At 42.8% G+C, this 19,130-nt stretch overlaps 1 protein-coding gene and 1 pseudogene across 13 annotated transcripts in view; one reads left to right on the top strand and one right to left on the bottom strand.

Annotated features, from left to right (window-relative positions):
* The window catches only part of Tmem150c (transmembrane protein 150C), a 79,384-nt gene that overhangs the window by 49,000 nt on the left and 11,254 nt on the right, over positions 1 to 19,130 (top strand). For all 13 annotated transcript variants that reach the window (XM_031336927.1, XM_031336929.1, XM_031336928.1 and 10 more), the window contains 4 exons: positions 13,290 to 13,379; positions 15,402 to 15,455; positions 15,548 to 15,580; positions 15,675 to 15,742. In XM_031336927.1, the coding sequence (XP_031192787.1) occupies positions 13,300 to 13,379; positions 15,402 to 15,455; positions 15,548 to 15,580; positions 15,675 to 15,742 (235 nt within the window). In that variant the 5' untranslated portion in view covers positions 13,290 to 13,299. The remainder of the gene's footprint in view (positions 1 to 13,289; positions 13,380 to 15,401; positions 15,456 to 15,547; positions 15,581 to 15,674; positions 15,743 to 19,130) is intronic.
* Positions 11,603 to 12,907, bottom strand: LOC116067927 (annotated as a pseudogene).

The following is a 19,130-nucleotide window of genomic DNA, read 5'->3' as shown; positions in this document are numbered from 1 at the left end:
TGTGTTCAGGGAATGTGGGAGCATGGAAGGCAGAGGACAGCATCTTCATCTTTCCTTCCATTCTTAGAATGGGGCTACAGTCATGTGACCAGGAGAAAGTTACACTCTGTTGAAATGTCTGCATGACCTTATTACCTAAGACTGCATTCGAACTTTAATTAGTTCAAAAGGGGGACTTGGTAAAGTCAGAGTCACATGGACATGATGGCTCACATTAATAATCTGAGACTTGGGGAGCTGAAGCAGGAGATGGGTGAATCCAGGGAGGATTCCATTCTCAGAAAATTCCAAGACAAAGTCTGCTGGTTGGTTTATAAGGCTGGTTATTTCCCTCTCTTCCAAGGGCTCTTTCTGTCAAGTTCACTTTCTGAACTTGCCCTTGATCCCAAGCAGCTCACAGTCAGTCCTGCTCATCTTCTGGGAACCCGACAAACCTCTAGCCTCAGGAAGAGAGAGTGCATCGGTTGTGTGTCTCCTGGAAATTCTTCTAAGCTGAGTGTGGACTAAGGGAAGACCAGTGGATTCTCTGTGACAAGAAAGGCGGTGTGTGACAAGGTGCACCAGAGAGGCAGAAAAAAGCAAAGTGTCATGACTTGTCACATGGGACACTGACAGGCTGATGAAGCCAGAAGGTGGTCTTGAGCTTTTCACTGATGCCTCCTGGTCTCTAGATGGTCTTGATACCTAACAGAGCCTTTTGCAAAGGAGAAGTGGGTAAAGGAGGGAGTAAGAGGACTTTCCCTCTCTACACAACACACGCACATGCACACATACACACACATACACGCACATGCACACACACACATACATGCACATACACACATACATTTGCGTACACGCACACACACATAGGCATGCACATATATAGACATGTATGCACACTCATATGCATACACACAGCACACTCTTTCTGTCTCACACACATGCACACATACATGAGCATGCGCGCACACACACACACACCTTTGGTCTTCAGCTCCTAGAAGAACATGGCATGGTGAGTTCTACTGTATGTCTGATTGATGTCCTTTGGTGTACAAACCTTTCTCAATGACTTCATCTGACTTAGCTTATTACATGCTCCTCAAGTCTTACCAAAATAATTTATAGCTGTTTAGGATCTAACCAATTTCAATAAGACAGTGGAGACTCACAGCTTTTAAAGATTAAAAACCAGATGACTGATTTCAATATAAAACCACAAACCTTCTAATAAAAAGGACATAGGAAAAAGCTGAGATCAAGGGATGATAGGCAAGAAGTTCTGTAGATTTGCCATCAAATGCGGGACCTATAAAAACAGACCTGGGCAAGTTAGACTCCGTTAAAAATAGAATTTCTTGCTTTGCAAAAGCCCTTGTTAAAAAAAAAAAAAAAAAGCTAGGCCTGATGACGTCTACCTGTATATCAGGTGTTGAGGGATGCAAGAGGAAGGAAATGAGTTCAGAGCTAGCCTCTGGCATCTTGTGAGTTTGAGGGCAGCTTAGGCTTTATGTGACTCTATCTCAAAAGAAAGTGAGATGGCAGATGCCTCTGTGCATAAGAGTACTTGCTGCCCAAGTGTGAGGGCCTGGGTTTGGTCCCAGCACCTGTAAGAGCCAGATGTGGTCATGTGCACCTGTAACCCAGCACTAGGTATGAACAGAGACAGGAGAATTGCTGGAGCTTGGGGGCCAGCTGGTCAGGGTAGAGAGGGTGGTCGGCTCCAGGTTCTGTGACTGACTCTGTTTCACAGGGATAAGGGCAGGGTGAAAGAGCCAGATACCTGACCTGATATCTGCACGTGCATGCACAAATGTGGGTGTCTTTGTATGCATACATATATACACACACCTGACCTGACACCTGGACATGCATGCACAGGTGTGGGTATCCATGCATTCATATACACAGACACCTGGCACATGCACGTGCATGCACAGGTGTGGGTATCCACACATGCATACATACAGACAGCTGCACGTGGACACACAGATGTGGGTATCAATGTATGCATATACACAGACACCAGTACATGCATGCACAGGTGTGGTTATCCACACATGCATACATATATACACACACCTGACCTGACACCTGCACATGCATGCACAGGTGTGGGCATCCACACATACATACAGACACACCCCACACATATACACACAGATCCTATGAAGTGCCATTCAGTGGTGAGAGATACTTTTAAAAACAGATAATTATGGACCTTTAATATAAAAAAAAGGAAATCACATTATACCATATACTTTGAACTCACAACGACCCAAACTCCTAAACAGGAAGACTTGAAATTATAAAAACAATGAGAAGAAAGAGAGAGAAAGCCTCATGACACTGGAGTTGGCAATGATTTTTTTTGTTTTAGGACACTAAAACTTGTGCAACAAAGGAGAAAGTTGACAAATTAGGCTTCATCAAAATTAAAAACATGTGTACCCCCAAAGGATGCTCTCAACAGAGAGATGGCGACTTACATAATTGGAGAATTTGGGTACATGATGGGAGATGAATATCCTGGGCATATGAGGAACAATAAGACAATTGAAAAAGTAAAGGGACCATAAACATAGATCCATGGTAGAGTGCTTACCCAGCATGCACTGGGGCCTGCATGTGATACCTGGTGTACAATAAAGCATAAACAAATTAAGTAGGCATTTCTATAGAGAAATATGCAAATGACCAGTAAGTGTATGACCACACAAATCTAGGGAGGTGGGACATTTACATAAAACTCACGGGAAAGCAGTAGACAAGGTCAAAATGAGCTCATGGTCAATATAAGCTCGTAAGAGCTGAACGAAGCTGAGAGGCCATATTACGGTTGGTTCTTAGTTGAAGATGTTAGATATTTACTGGTATGCTAGAGATTGCCGGTAAGGAGACAATGTGAAGAATAAACAGGGTCTCACTGTATTATTTCTTGCAACTGTGTGTGGATTTTCAAGCATTTTAAAAAGGAAGAAATCAAAGCCTACGTGAAATGTTTTGGGAGAGGCACCAGGGTAGTTCTGCTGCAAGCTAATAATGCGACTGTTCATAGACAGCTCCCATGGCATATCTTCATGGTAAGAAAGGGCAATTCTCATCTAACCTCAGGCAGGGTATAAAGTATGTTTCCTATAATTTAGACATAAGTTGCCCTAGGAGAGTTAAACTAGTGAAGTAAAACAATTTAGAAACCGTTGGTGTGGTCGGTGTATCTAAAGCAACAAGTAACACGTGGTGAAGAATAACAAAACTTGCCCTGCCTGCCTGGTGAGAACCTGAGATCACAGCCCTTGGGAGGTTCAGGAAGGAAGACTGTTGGAGTCAGTCTGGGCTACATAATGAGATTGTCTCCAAAAAAGAAAAAAAAAAATTAAAAAAAATAAGGGAAGGGCTAAGGAGATGGCACTGTGGGTAAAGCACTTGCCATGTAACCTAGGGACCTGAGTTTGGATCCCCAGCACTCCAGACATGGTGACATGCACCCTAATCCTAGTGCAGGAGTAGGGGTGAGGACTCAGAGATGGTGGGTCCCTAGAGCTATCCAGCCACTCTAGCTGAAATAGTGAATTCCAGGTTTAATGAGAAACCTTATCTCAGAAAACAGGGTGGAGAGCAATGGAGAAGGATGTTGGTGTCAACTTCTGGCCTCCACATGTATGTGCACATGGGAGACCCTTGCCCATGTGCAGAAATAACTAGGAAAATATAGTTCAGTGGTAGAGAGCATCCAATTACTAAAAACAGAGTCACAGGAAAGCAAACCTTAAATATTTGTTAAGATATTTTTTGGAAAGACATATAAAGAAAAAAATGTTACTACCAGAAAAACTATCTGTGTCTTTCTATAAAAAGTGATGCCCAGAGAAGAAAGTATTGTTGTTCTGAGTCCACTCTGCAGATGGGAGCGCAGTGCTAACACACTGGGCCATCTGCTTAGCCTCTACAGTTACAGCACTCCCAGGTCAAGGATCGGATGTGAAGCTCTTTACCTACACTATTGTCAGTCCTCAGCATGACCCTACAAGGGTGCTCAACCACCAGGAACCTGTGGTTACCACAGGAAAGACCACCTGTGAAATCTGATCTCTGTTGTCTTTCTCCATCTCTTTGTCTAATTCAGCAATCTCTGTGTGGTGAGACAAGGAAACTACAGATTTCAGGAACTAAACTCAGGCCCAAGGAGCCAATTTCTGATGTAACTGAGGTTAAGGCCTAATTTTCTCTCCAGGGGAACCATCCCAAGTGAACTCATCCTGTAAGTGACCTATCTAGTGATAGATCTACAGTGATCTGTTGAGCTGGTCACTGCTTGCTTCCTCCTCCCTCCTCCCTCCTTTTTCCCCCCTTTTCCCTCCTTCCTTCCTCCTTCCTCCTTCCCTCCTTCCTCCCCTTCCTCCTTTTGTCCTTCCTTCCCTTCCTCCTCCCCTCCTTCCTCCCCTTCCTCCTTTCCTCCTTCCTCCCCTTCCTCTTTCCTCCCTTTCCTCCTTCCTCCCCTTCCTCCTCCCCTCCTTCCTCCCCTTCCTCCTTCCTTCTTTCCCCCTTCCTTCCTCCTCCCCTCCTTCCTCCCCTTCCTCCTTCCTCCTTCCCTCCTTCCTTCCTCCCCTCCTTCCTTCCCTTCCTCCTTCCTTCTTTCCTCCTTCCTTCCTCCTTCCCTCCTTCCTCCCCTTCCTCCTTTTGTCCTTCCTTCCCTTCCTCCTTGCTTCCTTCCTTTGGTTTCTTTTTTCCTCTTTCCTCCCTTTACAGACATCTTCTGATGGAATTGTGTGTTTGTCTGTTTAGTATAATTGATAGCTTTATTACAGGCCCACATATATTAATAGACACTTATTATTCATATTGTATACTCTGCAAATGTTCAATATTAATAGTATCAATTCTATAAATGGAAGCTATTGGCCAACAGGCCATCCCATAGCTTTTAATAGTATCAATGCGTATCCAGTATCACTTTCCATTATATTAGTTATCTACACTCAGCCATGATCCAAGTGGAACATTCCAGAAGTAAATATGTCATAAGCTAGATTCTGTGCTGTTCCTGAGCACTGTGGTGGAATCTTACTAGTATTTATAAAACCTGGCCTACAAGGCTGGAGAGAGAACTGAGCAGTCAGGAGAGTGCACTGCACACAAAGGACCTGAGTTTGCTTCGGAGCACACCAGTCATCCACTCACCATAAGTCTGCTCTAGTCTTTGATTGATAGGGACCTGATGTCCTAGTCTTTGATAGGGACCTGATGTCCTAGTCTTTGATAGGGACCTGATGTCCTAGTCTTTGACAGAGACCTGATGTCCTAGTCTTTGACAGAGACCTGATGTCCTAGTCTTTGATAGGGACCTGATGTCCTGTTCTGGTCTCTGCAGAGACCTGTGCACACACTCACATTCCCATACACAGACACACAGGATGATTAAAGGTAAAATTTTAAAACTGACTTACAAAAACATTTTATCCTTTTACTAAATGAAGCACTTCAAATATTTATTAGATTTCTCCAAATAGACTGTTTTCCCAACACTGGGTAAATGACATAGTAACCATAGATTATATTTTACTGGCCAGAAACTAAAATGTCTGTTAATTTGACTCATTATACAAAACATCATACCTATGATATCCAGTCCTCTAGATTAATAATTAAGTAAATAATTACTATAAATAAATTTGTGACTCCCTCAGCCTAAAGGAAAAGGATTCTGTATTTCTTAAATCCTGTTCTACTTATAAAATATATGTTATAAAAATGACTAAACTTGATTCTGATAGGAATTTTAAGTAAGTAGTTGTTTAGAGTTGTGTATACTTAAACTCTTCTAAGTTAGTCTCTCTCTCTGTCTCTCAGTCTCTCTCTCTCTCTCTCTCTCTCTCTCTCTCTCTCTCTCTCTCTCTCTCTCTCTGGACAGTGTTTCACTGTGTAGCTCTGTAGCTCTGACTGACCTGGAACTTACTATGTAAGCCAGGCTGACCTTGAACTCACAGAGAATCTCACAGGCACAATCACAGGGTAGCATGCTTCAGAGAATTTCCCGTTGATATTCCCACCCCAGGTAATTCTTCATTGTGTTAATATGACAGCAAAACTCTAGCCATTATGGTGACACCACATTTTTAAGACAGTGCAAGTCTTTATTGGAGGGAACCTCAGAAGGGAAGACTTCTATAAGAAGCAGAGCTTCCGTGCACTTACAAACGGGGATGACTAAAAGCAGAAGTGGGGCATGGGCAAGGAGGGTGAAAAACTTCCTTTGTGGTGTGTGTGTGTGTGTGTGTGTGTGTGTCTGTCTGTCTGTCTGTCTGTGTCTGTCTTTGTGTGTGTGTGTGTGTATCTGTTTGTGTCTGTGTCTCTTTGTGTGTATGTCTGCATGTGTGCATGTCTATGTTGGTGTGTGTGTCTGTGTGTGTGTCTGTCTTTGTGTGTGTCTGTGTTTGTGTGTGACTGTGTTTGTGTGTGACTGTTTGTGAGTATTTGTGTGTCTATTTGTATGTGTGTCTGTGTCTGTGTGTGTCTGGGTATTTATGTGTATGTGTATGTGTGCCTGTTTATGTGTGTGTGTGTCTGTTATGTGTGTGTGTATCTGTTTATGTGTGTGTGTGTCTGTGTGTTTATGTGTGTGTGTGTCTGTACCTGTGCCTGTGTCTGTGTGTGTGTCTGTTTATGTGTGCCTGTGTTTGTATCTGTGTGTACATGTGCCTAGATTAGCCATTGTTAGTAGCAAACAGATAGTGAGCTGTGAATAAGAGAGCATCAGATGACCAGTAACCATTTCTTTTCTCTGGGGTCTGCAGGGCTGAGTTGGACAGGAATCCAGGCTTTAGTCCTGGGATGCTAATTACTGTGGTTTCTGGAAATTGCTACCATTCAACCAAAACATAAGAACTTTTCAGGATGAAATTGGCCATGGCTGACAGTCCCAACTCTAGCTTCTAGAGATGGGTGGGAAAGCCTGCTGGGCTCTAAACAGCCAGTTTTCTGCTCCACCCACACTGCTGGCTTCCTCCTCTATCTTCCCTGGTCCCTTAGAAAACTGCCATCAGCTATCTCCAGTTATGCAGAGAAACAAATGCCCTTTGTATTATCTTCGTAAATTGTCTGTGCTGTTTAAGCTCACCAAGGAACTAGGATTTGACCCTCTCACTTCAGACTCAAGATGATTTAGCACTAAGCATCTTTCAAACTCCCCTGCCCTGGGTCACAGCACTCCTTGACTCTGTAACAGGTTGAAAATAGAACAAAACAGCTCAAATTGAAAGCATTGTGCCTTTGAGAACAACTAAAAATGTTTCTGCATTTACATGACATAAAATGCCCGTGGAGCGAAAGGCCAAGGAAGTTTCTCTGCCTAAAAATCCCCAGTGGATGACTCCATCATCACATTTTAACAGGGTTCCCTCCTTGATTTCTGCTGAAATGTTGTAACATCGATTTGAAGATGTTTGTATCTGCTTCTTACATCTCTGTCTGCTGCTTGGACTCATTCAGAACCCAAAGCATAGCAGTGGTAGATCTTTCTTTGGACCATGAAAAACACAAAAAGATGTTTGATTGTCCTGTTTTCTATGGGATTTGCCTGAGAACTTACAAAGTCTCATAGTCTGACAGTATGCTTACTGGGGTGATATTAACTTAATTAGGTTATGGTATGTACGTAGTTTGAATTCAATTGTTTTTTAACATGATAATAAGCTTACTTGATAATGTTACTGTGTCTTAAGGCATTAAGAAAAAAATAAAAGGAATTCAGTAAGAGGGGGAAAAAGGAGATGTTAGAAAGCTGTAAGAATTGAAATGCTTTTAGTAAAGATGGTTTTGGGTTAGGAGATTAAGGCGACAGATGTTTTTTCCAGAATGGGAAGGAAAACTGGAAGGCCCAAGCAAGTCCCAAAAGTTCCAATTAAGTTACATGAGACATGTGGAAGACAAGAGCCAGGTGGCTAAGCAAACATTATTTAGAAGCATTTAAGTCATGCCTAAGCTTTAAGTATTATACACTAACTATACCAGATTGGTGTAACTGATGTCTCACTATTTCATAAACATACTTGGAAGCTACCCTAATGTAGAAAAGAGATTAAAACAGACACGTTGCCCCATGTCCTTCAAAGCCAACTACATACATCTCAGGGACTAGGAGACATCCCTCAGAATGACCCATATTCCTGGTGATTCTTCTTTCGTTGGGAGAGGCCACGATGACCTCACCAGGTAGAGTCTACCCAGCATCCATTCTATAAAGAAGAAGGTCACCACAGAGGAACACTTAACTTCCAACTGAGGCCGTTGCCAAGCAGGCCTCTGACTATCATCACAGTCAGGAAAGCACTGGAAACAGAAAGGCCTCAGGAGCCAGGAGCTCCTCCTAAGAACTCCTGAGGGCCAGGCCTGCAACTAGCCTTAACAAAAGAAGGAAATGATTACGTTTGGCCTCCTGCATGGTCTTAAATGCACAGTAAGAAAGCATCACCAAAAGTAAGATTATTGGTGATAATAAAAGACAAAGAGTAGACCAGCCCATGCCTGATGGGCGGCTGACAAGCGCAGTGGGTAACCTCAGCCTCCCTGGCTATAATCCAGTAGAGGGCTCTCATCCTTTCTTAGCAATGAGCGTATTGCTCCTTTTATATTCCTGATAATTTTGTTTTTGTTTCCTTTGCTCTACAAAATCAGACTGAGGTCATGTCAGCATCCCCATCCCAATGGTAAAAAGTCTTCATAGTGAACTTGGATTACATCTGTTATGATTTTAGCACTGAAGCTGCCAAACTCTAAACCTTGTGTTCTTGGCTACTGCCTTAATTTTATCTACTCTTTACAGTTTGTTTACACTCAGATGGTCCTGGAATGAACTAGCGCTATCCTGTCCCCTTGATCACCCTTCAGAAAGTCAACTAAGAGTGGAGATTGTGAGCCCTTTCTACACCCCCAGTGTCATCTAGAATCACCCAGATTGATTCTATGTCCACATTCTAAATGATTTTAGGTCTTAAAGTTTGAAGGGAGAATGTTAGGTAGCTAGATAATCATTGGCAGGCTTGGAAGCCATCAAAGATGCTACCCTTCATGACATTTTCTCCCTCCAGTGATGTAAAGTAGCTAAGTAACAGGCTTGGAGGCCACGGAAGAGGGCCCTTCCTTCAGAGCATCCTTGTCCTTCAACATCAGAGACTGCTCCAAGAACCCCCTGATGAGGGTGTCAACACCATCAACAGGAAATACCCACATGGACCATGACTGCAACTTCTCCACCCATCTCTAGAAGTCAAAGTCAAGAGTGTTAGCCATGGCCAACTTCACTGTGAAAAGTTCTTATATTTTGATTCAATTGTAGCAGTTTCCATAAACCACAGTAATTAGCATTCCAGAACAAAAGCCTGGATTCCTGCCCCATCCCACCCCTGAAGACCCTTGATATTGACTGTCCATAAGAGATGCTTTTTGGTCACCTGGACTTTTGTTTTTCGAGACAGGGTTTCTCTGTGTAGCCCTGGCTGTCCTAGAAATCACTCTAGAGTCCAGGCTGGCCTCAAACTCCCAGAGATCCACCTGTCTCTGACTCCTGAAGGCTAGGATTAACGGCATGTGCCACCACTACCCAGCGGACCATTTTTCACCTTAGCAACAGCCAATCCTGAGTCAAAAGGGAAGCTTTTCACCCTCTTTCTCCACACCCTGCTTCAACCCTGTAATCATCCCAGTTTGTAAGGGATGGAGGCTCTGGTTCTTACAGATACTTGACTCTTCCTTATTGGGGCTTCTCCATCTCTGACCCTGTTTGGGGAATTCTAAGTCCCCACAGATGCTTCAACCTGAGGAATGTCACATAGCCTTAGACTGATTACAGGATCAATCCCCTTTCTCCTGATAAAACCTATTTGGCTAGTACCTGAGATTTCTGAAGTGTTTCCCCATGCTAATGAGGCATTTTTGCCAGTGACCTTTGCCCACCTTGGATGTTCCTACCCCTCAGTCCCCCAAAACTTTATAAGCCTGAATCACCCTAAGTAAAGTTGATCTGCCCCTTGATAGCCGGTCCTGGTGTGATTATTCACCATATGTACTCACTGGGCTTCCAAACACTTGCCCCCTCCCCACCACACACACACACACACACACACACACACACACACACACACCATCCTGCTAGTTGTCTCTGCTCTCACTGACCTTGTTGACCTTATCTGCTGATGATCCCTGGTTGTGGGGAGACACACACTACACTGTCTTTTAAAAAATGCGGTATCCCTGTGACGGCTAGTGTTTTATTGTGAAGTTGACACAATTCAGAATCACCTGTGGTGAGAGCATCGGTGGGGAGCTATCCAGATTGTGCTGGCCTGTGAGAGTTTCTTCCTTGGGTCAGTTGAGGAGGGAAGGAAGACCCACCCTGAATGTGACCAGCACAGTTTCATAAATTTGGCCCTGGGCTGAATGAAAGGGAGAGCAGGGTGAGCACGTGTGTGTGTGTGTGTGTGTGTGTGTGTGTGTGTGTGTGTTAATTCACACTACTGTCTGCTCATGATGATAATGTGGTGTGATCAGTTCTCTCTGACTCTTGCCGCTGTGACTTCTCCATAATGATGAACAGTAACCTGGAACCGGGAGTTTTTCTCCCCTAAGTTGCTCGTATTGAAATATCTTATCACAACAGCAGGAAATGAAGCTGAGATACTCCCTAATACCCAATGCCTTTGGGTATTAACGATTTTGCCAGTGTGCTGGTTGGAGCTAAGTGTCGGGGAATCTTATCATGGCAGCAGAAAATGAAGTTAAGACATTCCCCAATACCCAATGTCTGTGACTTTGCCTATGTGCTTATTGGAGCTATTAGAAAGCATTGTCTGCAAAGTATTTATTTGTCTTGAGAATCTACTAGAACTGCTCAATAATAGATACAGGAAAGTCCAGATTTGCAAAACACCTGTCATTTCCCCTGAATTGCTAGTTTATTTAGTAGCCATTTGTTTCTCACTCTTCCACAGACTTAAGCACATGTAAGATTCATCAGGCCATTAATTTTTTTATGGATGTATGATGGTTTTATTTACAACTTTATCGGCAAAAAAAAAGGGAGAACTTCAAATAGCTTTAATACAGGGCACTGCCGCTGACCCTGTTGGGTTGATAAGTCACATACTCAGTGTCCACCTAATTGTCCACAGATGTATAATACTGAAATCTGCATATGCAGTTTCCTTTATCAAGTACAATGCTCACCTTTCAGGCAGTCTCTAACACATATAAATACAAAGGAAAGGAAACCAGTCATTAGAAACTGCATCAAACACAAGTATTTTAAGTATGAATTTGTTGTTCCTAGAAATTACACGTGCCCAGTGAAAACCAAAAGCTGGAAAAGCGGTTACACTTCCAACATGAGTGGACAGTTATAACAACAATCATCTTCTGTAATGACCATTTTTAATTTACCACCAACTACTCTGAACTTCCTATGAGATGTAGTCAAAGTCAGAAGAGAAGACACAGGGATAGTATTCCTTTTGTGGAGGACAGAATCCCTCCAGAATCATCATGGGGAAATAAACGTATTGTTCATTCTAGGGGACCAAACAATTAACATTGTCAATCTCAGTTCATGTTGATCATATTGAGATGACCTAATTTTCCTCCTTCTTATCATTCCTCTAAATCAACAGTGTTTAATTCTTCTTTGAGTTCATCCAGATCTTGGCCAGTGAACAGGTTTCCATCAACAGGAACAGCATCGATGGGTCCATTTTCCTGTCCTCCCCCTCCGCTGTCCTTGTCCAAACCACTTCTTTCACTATTTTCAGCCAGACCTCCGGAAGCTTCACTTAATTTGTTCTTGTCTTTATCTGATGCATATGTGCTGAATCTTTCAAGACTGGCCACAGTGATACCTGTCTCTTCTACATCTCTTGGGATGTACAGGCTTATATCTATGTCATTTACACCCATAGAATCATCAACCTCATCACCACCTGTTCCCTGAATGTAACGGGTATCGTCTGCTTCCTCCTCATCACCATCATTCAGCAGCTCAGGACGAAATTCAAATACCTCAGGACCACTGATCACCAGTGCTTTCCCTTCTTTGAAGTCAGCTTTCTGCCTCTCATATCTTGTTCAAGTTTATCAATCTTTTCTTGTCTTTTCCTTTTCTTCCACTCAAGAAAAGATTCTAGAGTGATTTTGGTAACATTTGGACCTGGGGCAGAATGCTCTCTTTCAATTAGATCTTCTAGTGAGATTTCGTCTTCTTTCTCTTCTTTCTTTTTGTCTTTCTTTAGCACAAATCCAGGAGGAAGTGCATGGAGATACATGCAATTGTCCCCACCTCCAGGACACACCCAAAACCAGCCATACCTGTTATTTCAATAGCTTCAGGAAAATGTCTGCACACTACTTGACTTTGTTTTCTTTCTCTTTTCCGCCTCACTGTGCTTCTTGTTTACTACTTATTCCAGCTTTCTCTCATCCCAATTATCCATAGTATCTTTTTCAAGTTTTTTCATCTCTTGCATCAATGTAAACACTTTGTTTTTCACATTTTCTCTCCAAAGTGAGGTCATGAGAGAACTTACATTTATCTCCTTTAGTACATTGTCCCTGTTTGAAGAATGCACACACCACAGTTTTGGGATCTGCACTTTTGCTTATTTTTTGTGCAGCAACTACAGGTCTGAACAACTCATTTAGTTCTTGTAGTTCTTTCTTCTTGTCATCTTTCTTCAATTTCTTGCCAGCTTCACTTTGTGCTACCTGACGTGGATTCTGGTGACCAAATTTCACTTGATGAGTAACAGCCTTAATAAATAAATAAATAAGTTGCTTTGCTCCTTTCTTATTCTTTAGTCCAGAAGTTTTGTCCTCGATGATCTTCTCCTTCTTCTTCAGCCTTCTTGCTGTCTCCAGCCTGAGCCTGCTTCTTGGGGGGCATCACAGAGGTGGGGGCACCGGGCCTACTGCGACACACATGGCTATCATCAAGGCATCCGGCAGCTTGGCGCGCCATTAATTTTAATGGTATCTCTAAAAGTACTCTGGTATCCTGCCCTTCCACATTCCATATTACGAAGTTCTTTGTCTCTTCTTAAATACATCACTGAGGATGTAAAGCTGTACATTTTCATGAAAAACCTCCCACTGGGCCACAGGTAAGATCTGGAATCTCTAAGCTAGTACCAAGCAATAGTAACAGAGTTGAATCATGATTTTATAAAATACATGGGTTTTTTTTTTCTTCCCAGTTGGACTCTCCATCTTGAAAGAGTTAGGTGGATTTTTGCTTGCACTATTAATACCTGTTCATTTGATTTCAGCGGTACAGGCATGGATGGGAAGAAATGCAGCGTGTGGCTCTTTCTACCTCTTGTGTTTACTTTGTTTACTTCAGCTGGCTTGTGGATAGTGTAAGTATATTTCAGTTAATGATTTAAACATTCAAGAGTAATACAGAAAAAAATCCAAGTTTTGGTACTATGACACATTTATATAAGTGTACTTATAAGTAACATTATATATAGTAAATGATGTTTTTAAAAGTAAATATAATACTGATTCAACCTTACTAAAGTCTCCATTTTTATCATCCTTTATTATCAATAACAAAATTGAATAATAAATTATTCAAAAATAGGTAATGAAGAAGACTGGTTTTGTCTTCTTTTCCTCTCTCTTTCCCTTAACCCGTAACCCCCTCCAAGACAGGTCTTGCTGTGTAGACTAGGCTGGCCTTGAACTTGCAACAGTCTTCCTGAGTGCTGAAATTACAGGCATGTACCACCACACACTTCTTGTGAAGCTTTTTGTTTACACAGAGTTCCACTCTAAAGGCTGGTACGGAGCCGGTCCTGGAATGACTGGCTTGTACCACTATAATGAATCTTGAAAACTGGTTATGTAAGTTAATATTTGCAATATTTTCTTCATTTGACACTGATGTGTTATGGACTCCATTTATAATCTAGTTACGACAAGATAGTTATAAAATAGTTATCACTGTGCCAGAAGACCCGGCTTACCACAGAAAAACTTCCCCTAGTTGATGATTCAGCCAATATTTGTCTCAAGAAAACTCATGAAGAATGATGTCACTGGCATGGGGCAGTGGCCAATGGGAGAGCACTTCGCTAGCACATAAAAGTCCACAGACTCTGTCTTAGCTTCTGTTCTATTGCTGTGATAAAACCCTGTGGCCAAGGCAACTTATTAAAAAAGAAAGCATTTGGTCTGGGGCTTCCAGTTCTAGGGGGTTAGAGTCCATGATTGTAGAGGGAAGACATGGTGGCTGGAAAAGCCAAGAGCTCACATCTTGATCTGCAAGCAGGAAGCAGAGGAAATGATGTAAGTCTTTGAACCTTAAAGCCCACCCCACAGCAATACCACCCTCAATAAGATCACACCTCCAATCCTTCCCAAACAGTTCCACCAACTGGGGACCAGGTATTCATTCTCATTCAAACCATTCAAGGTAAGCCTTGATTACCAGAAGCGGGAAAACTAAACCAAACCAAATAAACAAACAAATAGAAAAGGGAGAATTGAGGCCATATATTCCTAAGAAATGATATTAAAGTTATAAGGTCTACCCCCACCACCAAGTTTTCAGATTATAAGTGTCACTGCTAGTTTGGAATCTCTTCAAAATTAACTCTTGTAAGGAGTTTCTTTTTAAATCACGTATACACCTCTGTGTGGTATGCGCATGTGAGTGTAGATAGATGCCTGTGAAGGCTGGAGCCATCAGAAGCCGCTGGAGCTGGAGTCACAGGAGCTTTGAGCTACCTGGCACCAGTGCTGAGAACTGAACTCAGGTCCTCTGGAAGAACAGCACATGCTCTTAACTGTTGAGCTGTCTCTCCAGGTCCTGATACTCAATGAACCATTAATCCTGGCATTTAGCTTTAAAGCATGAGTGATCTATTGGTAAAGAATTCAATTGACGTGGTTGTGGTGGTGCACACCTGTAATCCCAGCACTTGGCTGAAAGAGAGGGATTGTAAGTCTTAGACTAGCCTGAGCTACAGAACAAATTCTAGGTCAGCCAATGCCATAGTGAGATCCTGACCCAAAAGAAAAATAAATGTAGTCAAAGATCTTTTTCTGTTTTCTGGTTGGCTGGTTGGTTGGTTGGTTGGTTGGTTGGTTGGTTGGTTTTTGAGAGAGTCTCATGTAGCCCAGGCTAGTTTTGCACTCCCTATGTAGCTGAAGATGATCTTGAATTCCTGATCTCACTGCCTCCATATTCCCAAATATTAGAAATACAGTTGTATGTGTGCAAACATACCTACCTAAAGAGTGTTTTCTTAGTTAGAAAATAATAGATATGACATGACATAGATAAATTAGATATTTAACCCAACTGAAACCCAATTCTTAAGGTTTTGTTTGTTTTAAATTTGTTTTATAAACTACCCATTCTCTCTTGCTAGGTACTTTATAGCCGTAGAAGATGACAAAATTTTGCCATTAAATTCAGCTGCAAGGTAAAGATTTCCTCTAAAGAAATTCATTCGCTGTTCCCCCAGAGTTACCATCGACATTGTCTTAATCTGTGCCTCTGTGCTTTGTCATCTAGGAAATCGGGTGCGAAACATGCGCCGTACATCAGGTAACTCTGATTCTGCCTGACCTGGAAAGTGCATGTCAGAATCATCAAGTCACAGACTTGGACACCCGGACCCTAAGGCTTTGCCTTCTTCCAGTTTTGCAGGTGACGACCCTCCTGCGAGCTGTGTGTTCAGTCAAGTGATGAACATGGCCGCCTTCCTAGGTAAGTGGAGCAGGAATGGAGCTTCATGTGCTCTGGTACATCCCTGCTTTAAATCTTCCTAATCCATATCAAAATAATGGTGGAGCTGGCTGATGATGTAGTGCTGTGTCACGTCAGTATGCTGAGGGCAGCTTTTTGTTTTAAGGACCCTTTCCTCCCTCGTAAATCCTTTTGCATTCCCCCTGCCTCCCTCCCTCCAGCCCTCCTCCCTTTCCGGTGCTCATCTCTTCCTCATACTCTGAACTTTATTTCTTTTGCTGCTTGAGATACCATATTTCACGTGTCATAAAGCCTTGCTGAGAATGAACAGGGTGCCACATGGTTGCTTTGAAGAGGATGCCTTATTTATTGCTTCCTTGGTGAAAATGGCAATATAGGTAGGCTGTGTGTGGAATAGTTCCCTTAACATTGACCCTAGCATGACCTCCTGTGTGCCCATATGCATATCAGGCTGCCCTGTGAAAATGGAAGTTTCAGAAAAAATATCATTTCTCTGGGCCCAAGACCTTTCTTTAACACCCTGTCCCCCAGGATCTGCAAGTACTTACACAACCCTGCCAGTCCTCAGGGGACAGTGGGAAGCAGCCATGCTCTTTGTCTTTTGAATATCACCTGCTCTTCCAAAAAACACCCAAGCCAGGCACGGTGGCATATGCCTTTAAAGCCTGAAGGCAGAAGCAGATGGATATCTGAATTCGAGGTCAGCCTGGGCTACATAGTAAGTTCCTGGCCAGTCTGGGCTACATAGAGAGCCCCTATCTATAAATAAACAAGTAAATAAATAAATAATACAGTAAACCCATTCATACCATGGCCTAAGTGGCTACTAACAAATGCTTGCAGTTAACAGAGCACAAAGCCCCAAGGGTGAACCTGAACTGCAGGGCTGGAGCCTTCCACAGACCCTCTGAGATCACCAGATTACAGCGCATAGGCCTACGACCGCCAGCCTCAGCACTGAGCATCCCGCGGGGGCTCAGCACAGACATTCGCAGCCATGATTTCTGCTCCAGATCCATGGCTGAGTGCTTTCCCATCTCGGCCTCATTTCCTCACAATACGCAGGAACCTTTCCTCATACAAAGACTGTCACAGCTGTCCTCCACTGGGCCTCAAGGAAACCAACGAGCATGCTGGGAAAGCTCCACACTATTCCCTTTGTATAGTAGGCACAAATTGATGTGTCCCAGTAGTCTTTGGGACAGGATCTAAAATCTGCCAGTTTGCACACTTCACAAGTCCCATGGTCACAAAGCCTGCGATTAACAAATTATAAAAGCATTTGCAGAAGCAAGTGGTGCAAGCGACACCCTCTTCCCGGTGACGTTCATCATCCCCTCATTCTCTGACTCTCCTCGCTCCTCTGAGGAACAATTAAGCTTTTACCAGCTTTTGCTGGAAGGTGTCACAGCGGCCAGTGTTCAGAGCTATTACCGATCATCATGCTTGATGCCATCTGGTAGACGCAAAACTGATTGAGATTAGTGTTCAGTGAGAGCAAAGCCGCAGTCACTTATTTATCAACTGAGACTGGAGAAGAATCTTTTTTTTCCTTTAAAGATTATTGTTGTATATGGTAGCTGCTTTCTTCTCCCTAGGCTGGTCCCCAGTAGACCTCAGGCTATCACTTTAAGCTCTCCAGCTGCCTTTAAAAATAGCCTTCACTGCTTCTAAGTCGCTGCTTTTGACAGCCATATAGGCTGTAATTTATAGTCTGAAAGAGAGTCCATGTGGCACTTATTAAAATTAGTTAGCAAAGATCTTTTATCTTTTTGACAGACTAATCAAAGATTAAATGCTCGGTTATTCTCTTCACAGAATTAACTGCCTTCTTTGTCCTAAATGCACAATTTCTTCTCCACGGGGGAAAGGACCCAAGATAAGTGTGTTAAGAAGAGCATTACCCTGGCCTGGGGAGGATGTGAGGGTAAAGCTAATAGCTAAATGGTTTCAGTCACCTAACAGCAGCCACCTCCCCTCTTCAGCCAGAGCATCCCTGCCGCCTTGCTTTCCCGCAGCCATCAACAGGAAACACTGATGGATAAAAAGTAAAATTAACAAAATAGAAGTCAGCTGCGTGCCGGCCGAGGACTGATGACCCTGAGATGTTATTCTGAGTTTTCCGACTTGAAAACTCCAGTCAGTCCTTAGACATTTCATTTTTTCAGCATCAGCTATGTTTCTACTTGTGGTCTTTTATAGAGGGGAAAATGATAGAGGGGACTCCCATGTTATAACAACAACAACAACAACTTATGTAGGCCCAAGATAGCAGAGGGGTAAGTTTAAAAGTTCTCTTTCTAAAATTGTTAGTACAGATGTAAATTTCTTTCATTACATCTTGTTTGGGGCAGGGGAGGTGACTTATACATGTCACATGTATGTGAAGGTCAGATGACGAACTTCAGAAGCTAGCGCTCTCCTACCATGTAAGACCTGGGGATTGAACTCAGGTTGTTGGGCTTAGTGGTAAGTGTCTTCACAAGCCATCTCACTGGCCCCCAAATCAATAATTTTTAATGAAACTTAAAAGTATATTTATTAACCTATTAGGGGCTAGAGGGATGGCTCAGCTGTTAAGAGCACTGGCTGCTGCTGTTCTTGAAGACTGGGTTCAAGTCCCAGTATCCACATAGTGGCTCGCAACTATCCAGTCCCAGGGGCACCTGACACCCCCTCTTCTGAGCCCTACAGGTACTGCATATGCATGGTACACATACATGCAGGAAAAACACATAAAAGAATTATTCTCTAAGTTGTTAGTATATCTGTTAGTCAGAAAGTAGCTGTCATGAGACCAGATCGGTGTGTGGAATATGAATTTGAAATTGCTGTATTTCTCAGAAACTACTTTTGAGACCTTATAACTTGGTCACCATGTGCTTGAAAATTGGCTCTTTTAACAGATAGTTTGACTAAAGACAGATTAAGTTCATAAATTCTTATAAAGCCAAATCTTCAATAGTTCTGTCTTTCTAAAATTCCAGCTAGAATCTATCTTGAAGGGAGACCTTGTCTCTTCTGAGCTGGTTAGCATAGAGTTGGGAGGTGAACAGGGCAGGGCCTGGTGTTTGGAATGTAACTGTCAAAACTGGGTCAAATTGTTATATCAAATAGAGGTTTCTGTGCATGATAAAGTGACTTCTCACCCATATTTCAACCCATACAGTGTTGATTAGCAAGTGTTCCCATAGGGCACTGCTTCCAGGAGGTAATGCACATCCATGTCTCTAGGCAAGACATGCATAGTGCCTAAAGTGCTCCATGCCCCTGTGCTGGGCAGGGAGGAAGGCACTGTCAGGTAGGTCAGTGTGAGAAGCCATGCTGGATCTGTGTTTGTAGGTCAGTGTGAGAAGCCATGCTGGATCTGTGTTTGTAGGTCAGTGTG

The sequence above is a fragment of the Mastomys coucha genome, unplaced genomic scaffold, assembly GCF_008632895.1.
Source record: "Mastomys coucha isolate ucsf_1 unplaced genomic scaffold, UCSF_Mcou_1 pScaffold22, whole genome shotgun sequence".
NCBI lineage: Eukaryota > Metazoa > Chordata > Mammalia > Rodentia > Muridae > Mastomys > Mastomys coucha.
Note: the sequence above shows the minus strand (reverse complement) of the source record. Positions and strands in the feature narration are given on the sequence as shown.